The sequence below is a fragment of the Mycteria americana genome, chromosome 2 (assembly GCF_035582795.1).
Source record: "Mycteria americana isolate JAX WOST 10 ecotype Jacksonville Zoo and Gardens chromosome 2, USCA_MyAme_1.0, whole genome shotgun sequence".
NCBI classification, from domain to species: Eukaryota; Metazoa; Chordata; class Aves; order Ciconiiformes; family Ciconiidae; genus Mycteria; species Mycteria americana.
This window is the reverse complement of record NC_134366.1, coordinates 23,100,075-23,113,976: the sequence shown is the minus strand read 5'-3', so window position 1 is coordinate 23,113,976 and position 13,902 is coordinate 23,100,075. Positions and strand designations below refer to the sequence as shown.

Genomic DNA, 13,902 nt, shown 5'->3' with positions numbered 1-13,902 from the left:
GCAACAGCGGGAGGAAATCTGTGACTGTTTCAAAATATGTCTGATCAATTTGTAGAAGAAGTGGTGATTGTGCTATACTTAAATATTAACTGTTGCTATTGCTTGGATTGACCATGTACTATCTCTAAGAACTTAATTTCTAGTTAACATAGATGTGATCCACTTCTAACAGTGTTTACCTGGTGTTTCCCAGGCCTAGCAAGAAGAAAAAGTAGGAAAAAACAGAAGGAAAAACAGTGCTTTAATGGTTTAGGATGCAATAAGGCCTAACACCCTGACAAAGGAACACTGGAGAGTCTGATCTCCTTTTTCTGCATTATTATCCCTCTTGGGCTATGTAGAGTAGGCATCCAGGCTCAAGTGTTCAACCTTCTTTCTACCGTGACACTGGCAGGGTGGGAAGTTAAATAACAAGGGATAAATTTTTTGCCATGCCCTACAACAGTTCCAGCTGGAATGAAGTTTGTCATAATTTTGTTCAGATAGCAGCAAATTAGACTGCGTGGAGATGGTAGGGTCACCTCCCAGCAGAGTCACTTGCAAATTTAAGATAAAACTTCCTCTTATGAAAATGAATGAAATATTCTGATATCTTCTTTCCAAGCCTCTTCAACCATACAGGGAAAAAAAAAGATCCTAAACATCATCTGAGGAAAGAAGTATGTATGCAATGGGAGAAGCTGAGTCATGAGCACTTCTGACACAGTAATCCAGATAGCAATGAAAAGAAGAAATTAGACAGACATTAGTCTGAGGGCCAAATAAGGGTTGTTTGAGAGTCTTAATTCTGAGTATCTTGCCATAGTCATATCTAATTGGCACAACAGCCTTGGAAAGCTTTGTAGTAACGAAGTACTGATGTGTTGAGCTGTTGCACAACTCAACTGTGTCCATGGAGAGATGCCTATGAGCAGACACTGTGGTGATCATTTGATACCAACTGACTACTATTGCTCTATGTTTCTCTTCATAGATATCTATACACTGGGAGGAAACGCCTTTGGTGCACCTTGCGTGTTCCCTTTTAAGCTCAATGGTAAATGGTACGCTGAATGCATCCCTCGGAGTGACGATGCAGGCTCTCTGTGGTGTGCAACTTCTTCAGATTTTGATAAAGACCAATTTTTCGGAAATTGTCCACTAAAAGGTAATTTATTTATAAAGATTTCAGGAAAGGCATTAAGCAAAAGTTTCATCCAGTGGCATGGCCAAAATTTCCTTGGGATGTGGATATAACGTTGGACAGTGAGCTGGATTCTGGCTAGCCTAGTTCACTGGTGAGCTATGCAATGATAAAATGAGGTGTCTGGTCTTCACTCTCGCTGTTTCTCCAGCAGAGATGAGTGCTTCTCCTATAGTGCTCCTGAGAGTGGTAGATACAGGGAGTATTGTGAGGGTGGTGACTGGGACTGATGCGAAAAGGAAGAGAAAACCCCTAGGACTAGCTGAGAAGAAAGTCAGGGCAAATGAAAGGCAGAAAGAAGTGCAATGGATGAGGAAGGTGAGATATATGGAAGCAGGAGACAGTGGTGTATCATAGGATGGAGCAGAGAACCGGAGGGCTGGAGCAAAGGGAAGGGTGCATGACATGGGCAGTGGCCTCACCTGCCTTCGGTGCTCCAGTGCTCCTTACACCCACAAATCACCCAACACAGCTTCCCAGTAACCCCAGCACAAATACTCTACCCCTTCACCCCTGCTTCACGTCTGATTGGAAATGATCATTTCTGTCATGTTGGGAGGTCTGGGAGAGCGTAAGAGGGGTCCCAAGGTAAGAAATGGACGTGCAGACCAAGATTTTCTGTATAGGGAATAGGGAAATGTGTGTGTACAGGTAGAATATATCAGTGAGTGGGTTAATGTGATCTGAATTGTGAGAGAAGTTGATGAGTTATATAAATAAAAAAGAACAGGGTGAATGTAGAAAAATTAGGTTTATAAGGAGAAATAATTCCTTATGTTATTAATGTATTACTAATATTGAATGAACAAAGTATATATGTAGGGAAAACTATGTGTAAAAACTTAGCAAATCATACAGTTACATAGTTTTAGTCTGCAATGAAGATTTTATTTTCTGCATTAGCAAGTATGATTATCTTGTCAAGTTGCTGTTATCGTGTTTTATAGACACCATCCGCAATGACCTTTGGAAAACAAATCCTGTGACAGAAACCCACTATCAGATAAACTCAGAGTCGCTTTTGACATGGCACCAAGCAAGAAAAAGCTGCCAGCAGCAGAATGCAGAATTATTAAGTGTCACAGACCTTCATGAAGAAATGTATTTATTAGGTAAGGTAAAAAAACCAACAAACAAATTAATGCATATGGTTAAAATGTACGTCAGCTCCAAGAGCTTTAACATGGATACTTATATTTACCTTGTGAAAATAGGTCTTAGTGACATTCTTAAAAAAGCTTGTCATTTTCTCATTAAAAAATGTATTAAAATAGTGGGAAAAAATCTAACCTATATTAAAAAAGGTCTACTACGACACTTTTTCGATGCTTTAAAATTTTATTTCAAGTTTTATTGAATAACTTACAAAATCAGAGGCATTTAATAACTTGACCGTTCATTTCTTTTGGCCATTTAGGGCTCACTAGTGACCTGGGTGTCAATGCAAAGCTCTGGACTGGTCTTTTCAGTGCACTTGACAGTGGCTGGCAGTGGATTGGGGGCAGTCCTTTCAGATACCTAAACTGGGCTCCAGGTAAGTGCACTTTTCTGAAACGATGATCAGTGTCTGGGGCAAAATTCTCTTCTCTTCCCCAAATTCTTGTTACCTAATTCCTTTGGTTTTACAGAATTTTCACAGATTATAGGGGATTATGGGAAAGGTAGGATATCACAGTAGTAGGGATCACACCAGAGGGATCGCCATTAATTCTGAATTTCCCAGAAAAAGCAAGTAGCTTATCTAAGAAAACAGTTAAAAACAAATATCTACAGCTCATTCTATATTTTTTTTCCATCCACAATTTTCTCATCAGGCATATCAAACCAAACAAAAAAATAATGAAAAATTATATAAAGAAAATGTAAAGAAAAGAGAAAAAAACCTAAAGAGAAACATTGCATAAAAAATGTTTTCAATTTTTCTTCTCACTTACTGCTTAGGACATTTATCTGATGTACATTATCTTATAAGTTTCCACTCTTTTCTTAGGATCTAAGTCACCATCTTGCATGTTGCCGTATTACATATTTTCATAATAGCTGTTGTGACTACAGGGAAATCCAAAGGGCAAGCACTCCCGTGGAATGACATATGCATTTCATGTCCAGTGTTTAACAGTAAAGGATGTTGAGTTGTTTGCAATACTACCACCCTGTAAGGAATTTATATAAAGCTTTATTTGTATAAAGTTTTTTCCTGTGTGCTGCAGTACTTCAAACACACTGAATTTCTTCTTAAGCAGTGCATGGGAGAAGAGCAAGTCTCATGTCTGAAATGTCGGCTCTCTCGGCCATTGCAGTGGTGCTCCCTTATCTCCTCTCTTGGGAATTATCACTCTAAAGAACAATACACCAGTGGCTTTGCAGCTGCAAAAGGCTTGTGCGTTCCCTCCTGTGATGAGGTGAAAATTTTCAGTGTTAACAGAGGGATTCTCTGTATGTTGTGCCTCTTCCTTAAAGGAAATCCCTCTGTGGAATCTGGAAAAATATGTGGTACCTTCCAAGGTAGGAACGGCAAATGGGAAAACCAGGTGTGTAATCGGAAACTGGGATATATCTGCCAAAAGAGAAACTCCTCCTCAGATTCCTCCTCTATTGCCTCAGGTAAGTTGGCCAAAAAATAAGGCTATTTTTGCAGTAAATGAGAAAAACTGGGAGGATGCCATCTATGAAATTACAGTATATTGTCAAAACAAAAGGGTTACACTTGTTGAGAAGACTTTAATTTTCTGGCTCATTTTAAAGATGATATCTAGATGTTGTTCATCATTTTGAAAAGATCCCAGGGCACTACAGAAGGCAGGATTATGTGTTTAGTCATGTTATCCAGACCACAAAATACTGATGAATATCCTGTGCTCTGAAAAATACACTAAAGATGTGTTCTGCAAAAAGATGTGAGCCAGGGTTCATGTTCCCCCTGCTCTCTCTGACCCTTTTTGCTCTATTCTGAAATGAAAAATACAGAATATGGGGCTGGCACCTTTTCCCAATTGAGTTCCCTTTCCACCTGGGGCAAAGGTCCTATCTATGTGACGAAAATGGTGTGCAGTTACTTCACTAGGGAATTCCCAGCATGCTACTAACTCTACAGTAACTCCCTCAACTACATATATACTAGTATATAAGATTATTCTCTGGCTCAGGGGATGAATGGCACGTCATAGCTGGCACCTGTACGTTCTGGCTGCATCCAGACAGCTTACTGGGAATGGTTTCTGACCCATGCTAACCTCCAAACCATGCCTGGAAGTTGCCTAGGGGAATGCAAGTTTGCACAGGTCAAAACCATATCCAGGAAGCACTGAACAATGCGGTTGATCCCACGCCAATGTTGGGCGCACATCCTGCCCTCTTCAGGTTACTTTATAGGTGCAGACCATGTGAACCTTCAAAGCAGTGGAAGATGGTTGGCCATACTAAATTCACACCAAGAAATAGCTGCTGAACAAAGCGTGTGGCATTTCTGTGCAGCTGGGCTTTCTGATATGTCTGGTATAACATAAATGTGTCGGGGATCTCTGATATAGGATTTGGGCTGTGCAGGAGCTCCAGCTGGCTCCCAAGCACCTGATGTTTCCAGAGAAAAAATACACAAAATCTACAAAATTCACCAAGATAAAGTCCCTGTGTAGGAAAAGAGGCCCTGTTCTGTAAAACATGGCTGTATGCAGAGCCTCACTGAGGGGGATCTAACACAGAGTTGTGCCCTGAAAGTTTGCATGCCAAATTACTTAGTATTTATTTAATCCTGTAAAAGAGTTTTTCAGTAGCTCCCAGCACAGCTGCAATGGAAAAATCTGTTTTGTATTCTTTGTGGTCCTCAGACTTTTGCTTCTCTCCTCTGCCAGTATGTGCTCCAATATTTCAAATGCATGTCAGTGCAGGTAATTTTCTTTTTGATTAAAAGAAAGCACTGAACAGGACTGCTCATTAATTGTTTGAAATAATTTTTTTAGGTGACTTAAAGCCTTTTAAGTGCCCCAGAGAATGGGTGGCCTATGCAGGTCATTGCTATAGAATTTACAGAACACCCAAAATATGGAAAGAAGCCCAGTCTTCCTGTAGAAAAGAAGATGGAGAGCTGGCGAGTATTCATAATATTGAGGAGTACAGTTTCACAGTGTCTCAGCTTGGGTACAGTGAGTATTCCTGCAGGTCACTTGTTTTATCTGGAATTATACTTTTGCAATTATTCATTTAACTACTGTAACCATGATCTTAAATGTTTTTTTAAAAAGTCCTTCTTCAGTCAAAAATGGGTGTGAGATGTGATTGTTCCATTTTAAGGCATACCTACAATTACCTTTGTGTTCCCAGAGCCAGATGATGAGCTGTGGATTGGTCTAAATGACTTCAGGGTTCAAATGTATTTTGAATGGAGTGATGGGACACCTGTGACTTATACCAAGTGGCATCATGGAGAGCCAACCCACACACGGAATAAGGCAGACTGCATCGTTATGAAGGGAGAGGTAAAAAACACTCTCCCGCTTTCCTACTTTCTTATGTCCTTTGTGCCCTCAAAAAGGAAAACCTCTGTGACAAAAAAATGAAAAAAAGAAAAAAGGGACAGGGGTTTTAAAGGTTTTTGTGAACTTGTGTGGAGGGGAATCTTAGTGTGGAGGGAAACTGGAGACCAGACCTAGGAAGGTGTATGGTGGAGTACCAGAAGCAGTGCACTGCGCTGAGACTTGGTCTGCTCTGTAACAGGTACAACAAATCTCCTCTCTGAAATTGGTTGAATTAACACATCCGCCACATTTAACGTGACTGATCTGAGCTGCATAGTATGATTCTTAGAGCAGGGACTTTCTTATGTTTCCCCCAAAACACCTAAACTATACATTTATTAGAGCTACTTTGGAGGCTCATATTACTGGAAGCACAAGAAAATAGGTACAAAAAATTCCATCTTGTTTTATACTCAGCATAAAATGACATATCATAATACTATGGAAAGAGACTTAAACAATACATTTTTCATATTTTATGTTTAGATCATGCAGCATTTCCTTGCTATTGTCATCTGGTTATATGAACATAACAAATACTTTGCTGGTGAGAATAGGGTGGAACAGCGTGTTTCCTTCCTGCTCTCATCAGCCACTGAACCTTTAATACATGCAACCCTCATTCTCACACCTCTGAGGAAATGTGGCCCTCGCTGTCTTTATTGTGTTCCCTATTTGGGAGTTTTGGAGAAAGCATCAGGGCAAGGAAGAGAGCTGAAACAGCCTCAGCCATATGAAAGGTGAAGGGTTCTCTCTGAGGATGGTGAATATTCCTGTTGGATCTGGATTTTCTCTAGATTTCACTTCTCTTTGTCGTTTCTTCTTACTATGCTCAGGATGGATCCTGGGCTGACAGCGCTTGTGAAACGAAACTCGGTTATGTCTGTAAAAGGAAACCTTTGGCAGAAGAATCAGGGGAAGCTGAGGTTACCTACCCAGGCTGCCAAAAAGTAAGTGTAAACCAAAAGCAGTGGAAGGTTGTTGCATCTTATGTTTGCTCCCATGATGGTGAGTATCACAGAAGTCAATTATTTCGCCTGTTCTTAGCGGAGCCCTAGAAAACTGTTAATTCGTATGTATGGATACTTCTCAGGCTAATGGGGAAATTTTTTATTTATTTAACCAAAATGTAGATCAACTTACTTTTTTCCCTCTCTTACATGCGCACTCCACTCAGCTCTCTCCTAGTGCAAAACTGGTCCCTTTGCCCATAAAAGCTGCTCTCTGCAGAGCATGTCAGCATTTTTTCATGCTGTAACTCACTGGCCTTGGGTTGCACGCAGCTTCTCAGTTCAATCAGTCCGCCACAGGAGGCAGGAATATTTGAGCTGACTGTTTTGCAGATTGTTTGTAGTTTCTTGCAACAGCTATACTTACACAACGAGAAGGTAGAGCAGGCTTTACACAAGGAGCCGCAAAGTGGCTGTGAGCACGCTTGCCAGCTCCAAGTCATAACCACGGTTCGCTGCTCGCAAAGACCCCTTGTGCGTCCTTTATCAAGGGGCAAGACACAGAGTTGTGGATACAAAAGCTATGTTTGATTATCCTCTTTGTTTCTTCTCATGGCTTCTGAAATTAACTTTGAATTGGGGTGTGGTATTAATGTGGCTTTTGAAAGCGTACTGTGCTGCGCAATCTGACAGCCCCTCCGTGCATCTCTTGCTGTTGACACTGACAGGGCTGGATGAAGCATGGCTTTTACTGCTACTCCGTGGGGCAGTTACCAGCAAGATTTTCAGAAGCAAAACAAATCTGTGAAGAAAACAAAGGTTACCTGGCTACTGTGGCAGACAGGTATGGAAACATAATTCTTGTCCTTTCACACATGCAACCAGGATGGAAGGCCAAACAGAAATCTCTTCCTACTTTGCAGTTTTTCATAGCGTCTCATGTGACACCACTCCTTTGCTGGAAAATTTATGGTAGAACTGAAGAAATATTACAAAATACATCAGCGGCTTGTATGTCATCAACACAAACATTTAAGCCATTGCTACTACACACCTACACACTATTGTTGACCCCAGGAATTAAAAAATTGAGTAAACCCCCTAACAACTCTGAACTGCCAGCTTGTTTTAAAACTTATTGAACTAAAAATAAACAGATAAACATGGAACTATTTATTTCTTCTGGATTTGAGGTTTTCAGCCTTTTCTTAGCAACAGGCAGATCTGGAAACACCCTTTTTAGAATAAAAGTGGATTTTTTTCCCCAGAATAACAAGATGTAAAGTTCTAGACCTTATCATAAAGCTCAGTCAAACACTGTAGCGCATATTTATACAGAATGAATAACATATATGCATTAACACAAATATTGTTTGGCTTGTGTTGTTCATTGTGCAGTACAAAATGAGAATAGAATCACTCTAAATTCTAAACATGATTTACATTACCAAAATATAAAATAAAAATTAATTTATATGACAATTAGAACTATAAAGGTAAGACCATTACCCTTGCTTCAATCCATACTTATCTTTTCCCGCACCACCTTTACCAGATTTGGTACAACGAACTGTTTGAAGAAATGAACAAATTGCAATAAAATGTGATACATCAGTTTGGTACTTATTCTTCACAGATATGAACAAGCTTTTTTGACTTCTGTAATTGGATTCAATCCAGCAAAGTATTTCTGGATTGGTCTCTCAGACGTGGAGGAGCCGGGGACGTTCAGGTGGGCCAGCGGGGATGTGGTCACCTTCACTCACTGGAACGCAGGAATGCCTGGTACGTGCCACAGGGGCCACCGAGGTTCTGCTCTGGGGGCCCAAGAAGTGAGGGTTTGGAAGCTAAGTAGTAGTTTTGAAACTCTGCTGGCATAAAGTGGCAAAAACGACATTGCAACTTTCCGTTTGCGCTAAAGGGATTAAATTAGAGATCATGGTAGCTCCTTCCAGTAGACCACCTGGGACTGCATGTGTCTGTTGGTATCATTCACTCTTTGTTGTTTGATGGCTTTGATAGGTGATTCATAGTGTGATGTAAAAAGAATTTGATAAAATTTATTTATGATTTAACTGAAATGCATGTGAGCTACTGTGACCTATTGGCATCCAAACACAGTGGGGACAGGTTACATTTAATTAAGTAGCACATACTTTGAAAAGATGCAGCTATTTATCAATAAGGTTTAAAAATTTTATGTTTCGTGAAGGAAGGGAGTCAGGCTGTGTGGCCATGATAACAGGAGCTTCAGCTGGATTATGGGATATTTTGAACTGTGAAGAAACAAACATGTTTCTCTGCAAGCAGCTGGTGGAGGGAGTGACCCCTCCTCCTCCTCCGACAACGACCCCTCTCCCATCGTGCCCAGAAGGATGGCAATCCATTCCTCAGAGCAGCTTCTGCTTCAAAGTAGGTGTTTAACTTCCGAATGCAAACACTTGTAATTTCAAATGGGAATATGCTTCTTGCATGCGTGGAAGGTGGATTTCACCCTGCCTACCTGATAGGCAGTCTGTGGTAACACATCTCCAGCCCTTCCCAGGTGGTGTCGGGGAAGTGCTGGAAAGTGCTGTGTGTAGGCTGAACTGAAGTTTGGAGTCACAGGGATTCTGAAGTGATAGGAAAAGCAAAGTTGCAATAATCAAGTTTGATAGATGACCACAGACTTATGGTTACACAATTAAATAGTAAGTGATAAAACTAGAGACCAGGAGACGAGAAGATAGAAGCCCAGAATGTTGTTTCTAAATTTCTGTAATAGCCAGCACAGTATTTAGTTGTCCACTTTTTGTAGATTTTTCAGGGAGGAAGGGAGAAAATGCAAACATGGTTTGGTGCAAGAGATTTTTGCAGAGCCATTGGAGGAGATCTGGCATGTATCCACAGTGAAGAAGAACAAAACCTAATAGCTGGCTTGTAAGTATCTGCACAGTCCATTGTTTGTAAAAAAAACATTTTAAAAATGACCTTTCTGAAAGACATAAAGGATTTCTGGTGATCAATTTCTACTTTGTAAAGTTGGTGTATATCTTTGCAAAGTGGCAAAAGGAAATGGGTAGGAAGCCGTGAGCAAAAGGTGGCAGGCCTCTGGGAAGGTGGCGATATGCATTGAAGTAGCCTGAACATACACAAAAATGAAAGAATGATCACCAAAATTGGTTTCAACTGAGTATAGTTCAAAGGGATAAAACTGGTCTTTTTAGCTCATTTATAGTTGATCAGTAGATAAATACTCTTGATTAAAGAAATAGTTTGTGCTGCTTTCTTTCCTTAGTCAAGGGGAAAAATTGGGAGGCTAAGGAAAGCCTGACCTATTGATGTACTTATATAAATGTTTAAATCGAGCCTATGAGTACAGACAGGTCTGAATTTGAATGTGTAAGCTACTTGGTCAAACCAAGACCTTAAAATATATTTTCATTTAAGTCAGTATTTGTGGACTCATGACATCTGTGATCCTTCCCATGAAGCTCTGTGTTTCACTGCTTCCTGCCACATGCAGTGCCAGGGTTTTTTTCCCCACATGGCATTTGAATGATTACTTTATATGACTGTCTCAAATGATACTTCAAGCATCAAAACACTGAGAATAATGTAATGATATATATTCTCCTTCTCTATTTCTCACCATGTCTGATCGTCTATATTTGTAATAATTCAGAAAGAGAGATTATCTTCACTTATCTTACTGGATGGGTTTAAGTGCCTTGGACTCTGACAGCGGATTTATATGGAGTGATGGCTCACCAGTGAGTAAATAATTTATTGTTCCAGCTTTTTGTCTAATTTTCCATGTATATCTTGCCAGACAGCTCTCACATCTCCTCCTGTACAAGCCGCAAGTGACTCTAAGTCTTTACTACCCAATTCCACTCTACTCTAGGAATTAGTTTTTATCTTTTGATAGTTCATACTTATAGATAACAGTATGACATTTAGAGTAATGAAATAACACCAAAGGTGATGGAATACCTCTCCTGATCTAAGCAAATCTGGTTGTACTAATATCTATATTCCCATTTGTCATTTACTGTTAGAAATAATTTTGTATGTTTACACAAGCTAGGCTTTGTTGCCCTCGCCATCTTAAGTAGATCGTGGTCTGCAAGGCCCAAGTCCATATGGCAGCACTGATGGATTGTCTCAGGTTGAAACATCAGAGCTGGATAACCAAGCCAGGGGGTCAGAGGAAGGTACTTAGATACTTCTTTCTCAAGCTTGACAGGAGAACTTAATCTCTCCTGATAACAAAGAGGGCAACAACTTCTTGGTTTACTAACCTGGCTTATAAATACACAGATGAATCGTTATGCTATGCAAGGGTCATGTCCTTCTCCTTACAAGGTCTGGCACCAAAGCACAAGATGGACCATGAAATCAAATGAAGTACATTCTTCTGTAACAGCATGATAGAAGACAATCATTTCACTCTAAAAGGAAAATAGTAACAAAGCTGTGTTTCTACTATAGGTAAATTTTGAAAAATGGGCAAATGGAGAACCAAACAATTATGATGGAAATGAAAAATGTGGAGTGTTTAATGGCTACAATAACATGAACTGGAATGATTTATTTTGTGAACATATGCAGGACTATGTTTGCCAAATAAAAAAAGGTAGGATGACTTTCTTCCTTGAGCAACTTTTAGAGACAGATAAGAACATCCTTTCCAGGTCAGATCACAGTATCTGCATGTATTAGAGCCAGCTGTGCCATCAAGCACAATGAAACACTTAATATATTTTAACTTAAATAAAAGCAGTTGAAAACTATGACTTAATCCATGACATACACATGTAAGTTTGGGATGTATACGCAGCATGTTGACGAAGTGAAATCCAGCAGCCTAAAGTTGTGCATAGTTTCTGTAAGCTTAACTTGTGATCATCTCTAACATGGTATTTTGCTGAGTGTAACACCTTTTTTTCAGATATTCTGAGAAATTCTGTGACAAAAATAAGCATACTGGGTAACCCTTAAGATTAATTTTATTCCTTGGAATTAAAATGCTAACAACTGTATAAGTATACTCAATTGAGAGATGTCTGAAAAACGTAATATACTCAGATATTGATTTACATTGCAGGAGCACCATTGAAACCAGAGCCTGCTTCCACATTCAGTAAGTCTTGTACTTCCAGTAACAGAAATAAATTAACATATAATGATGTTAATTTCTATTACAGACTGCTTAATGTTTTACCTTGCAGATTATGAATATATTGTCAGTGAAGATGACTGGATAATATATAATCACAAGGAATACTACTTCAGCAAGGAACCAATGCCTATGGAAAAAGCCAGGGACTTTTGCAAGAAGAATGGTGGTGATCTTGCTGTTATTGAGAGTGAAAGCGAAAAAAATTTTCTTTGGAAATACGTAAGAAACATGTTTTACTTCAAAAATGCGCCGTTCTGTCCGGTACTGAAGCACCTTTTTCAGCTGGCTTGTGAAATATTAGAAAGTGGTCCCCATCATAAAAAAAATCAGTGCCACCTTTCATGGGCTTATCTACTTAGGAGCTTTACCATAATCATTATTTTGATAAATTGCTACATATAGACAAATCCTCCTCTTCTTTTCAAGAACACTCTCAGAGTGCAACTCTCAAAAACCTTGCTCTGTTTAGCTGAAAGCTACAGTTACTGAGTATGCTTTGTTTTCCAACTCATTCTCCTCACAGAATTCAAGAAAAGATTCTTCTTTTTTCTTGTCAAAAGAAAATTCAGATTTTCAGTAAAACCTTTAAGCCAGAATATTTTCTAATATGAAGAGAATAACCTGATGATGATACACTCTTTTGCAAATAGTTTCATACTATTAAAACCAAATATGATTCCATCCTTTTCTCCACATGGCTAAGTACTAAAACCCACCATTTACTTGTAGCCTTTTGGAAAATTCTAACTATGCTTTCCTAAAACTCTTTTAAAAATATTGCTTTATTTTATAGCCTGCTTAAGAGGTCATTCTTATCTTCTTAACATAGCTTTTTGCTCCATTTCTTTTTCATCCTATTCTGCCTTTTTTTTTTTTTTTAATTTAAATACTGGAAATTGGATGGAAATTGGAGGAAAAATTTTGCATTTTGCAGTTCAGGCACATAATCCCAGCAACTCCCTGCACATTGCATACTATGCAATTGTACAACTGAAACTAAAGTGGTTTTTGAGAGCTTGCTTATTTTATTTGAAATCTGTTTTGTACAGCTCATTAAAATTCTTATTATTTTTTGTGTTTTAGACTTTCTATAAAGACTGGGGAAATAACTTTTATATTGGCTTAAGTGTGAGCCTTGACAAGACATTTAGGTAAGTAAAAACAAATTAAGTTTGTCAGACTCATAATGTGAATATTTGGCATGACTGTCTGTAAGAGACTGTTGAAGTTCAATGACTGACAAAACCTGTCTACAGCCATGTTTTGACATAAAGTTTTAAAATATGATTCTGCTCCTCAGGGGAGCACTTCTCCCATAATATTTGCACTATCTATTTCCCCTTCTTTTGGTTCTGTACTCTGCTTTTGTATTGTAAGGCTGAGATGTTCACTCACAGTGAGTGCAATGTCACCCCCTTTTCCTCATTAGATGAAAGATAAAATTGTTGGAGGTGTCTAGGATGTTCCAGATGGTACTTGCAGACGTTACTGAATATTCAAATGATCAAAGAAAAAGAACCCTCAAAATCTGCAGTGAGAGGCATCTTGGTGGTTTTTAGAGGTGTAATATCAATCCTGGAGAGCCCTTGTCTGGAAGGTAATTTCCAGATGGTTGTACTGTCAGACCCCAGGGCAGGACAGCTTCAGGCTGCATGGAGTCATTACTCTTCTACAAATGTCTTCGGAAACAAAGCGCCCTGGGAATGTCCTAAACCTTCTCTGGAGACTTAGATGATTTACAGACATATTTCTCCTGTGGCACTCTTCTCTTCTCCCCTTCCCAGCCCCATGCCCCATGTCTTTTTCTAGTGCCTTCTCTGCGATTTGAAGCTTGGTCAGATGAGTCTCAGCCTCTTCATTTCAGTCTTTCTTCTGTTGCTTCAGGATGTCTTTCTTGGCCACAAGCCACAGAGACTGGTTAGTCTCATCTCCTGGTGCTACTGCTTTCTACATCACATCCACTGCTCAGAAAAAACTGCTGTTTGTCCAGTTCTCCCTTGCTCCCTCACTAGTTTCATTCCCCCTCCCTGTGGGATGATGGTGCCACTATTTGTCTTCTTATTATTCCTTCCAGTTTATTATGTACTGTTT

The 13,902-nt window shown here is 39.4% G+C and overlaps 1 protein-coding gene across 1 annotated transcript in view; it reads left to right on the top strand.

The window, feature by feature from the left end:
- Positions 1 to 13,902, top strand: part of LOC142405373 (macrophage mannose receptor 1-like) — a 32,365-nt gene that overhangs the window by 2,447 nt on the left and 16,016 nt on the right. Inside the window, exons 3-18 of the mRNA XM_075492706.1 lie at positions 974 to 1,147; positions 2,131 to 2,295; positions 2,601 to 2,717; positions 3,644 to 3,787; positions 5,143 to 5,325; positions 5,504 to 5,658; positions 6,534 to 6,647; positions 7,376 to 7,491; positions 8,284 to 8,432; positions 8,860 to 9,059; positions 9,445 to 9,566; positions 10,312 to 10,399; positions 11,121 to 11,265; positions 11,737 to 11,772; positions 11,861 to 12,030; positions 12,895 to 12,962. Of these exons, the coding sequence (XP_075348821.1) occupies positions 974 to 1,147; positions 2,131 to 2,295; positions 2,601 to 2,717; positions 3,644 to 3,787; positions 5,143 to 5,325; positions 5,504 to 5,658; positions 6,534 to 6,647; positions 7,376 to 7,491; positions 8,284 to 8,432; positions 8,860 to 9,059; positions 9,445 to 9,566; positions 10,312 to 10,399; positions 11,121 to 11,265; positions 11,737 to 11,772; positions 11,861 to 12,030; positions 12,895 to 12,962 (2,146 nt within the window). The remainder of the gene's footprint in view (positions 1 to 973; positions 1,148 to 2,130; positions 2,296 to 2,600; positions 2,718 to 3,643; positions 3,788 to 5,142; positions 5,326 to 5,503; positions 5,659 to 6,533; positions 6,648 to 7,375; positions 7,492 to 8,283; positions 8,433 to 8,859; positions 9,060 to 9,444; positions 9,567 to 10,311; positions 10,400 to 11,120; positions 11,266 to 11,736; positions 11,773 to 11,860; positions 12,031 to 12,894; positions 12,963 to 13,902) is intronic.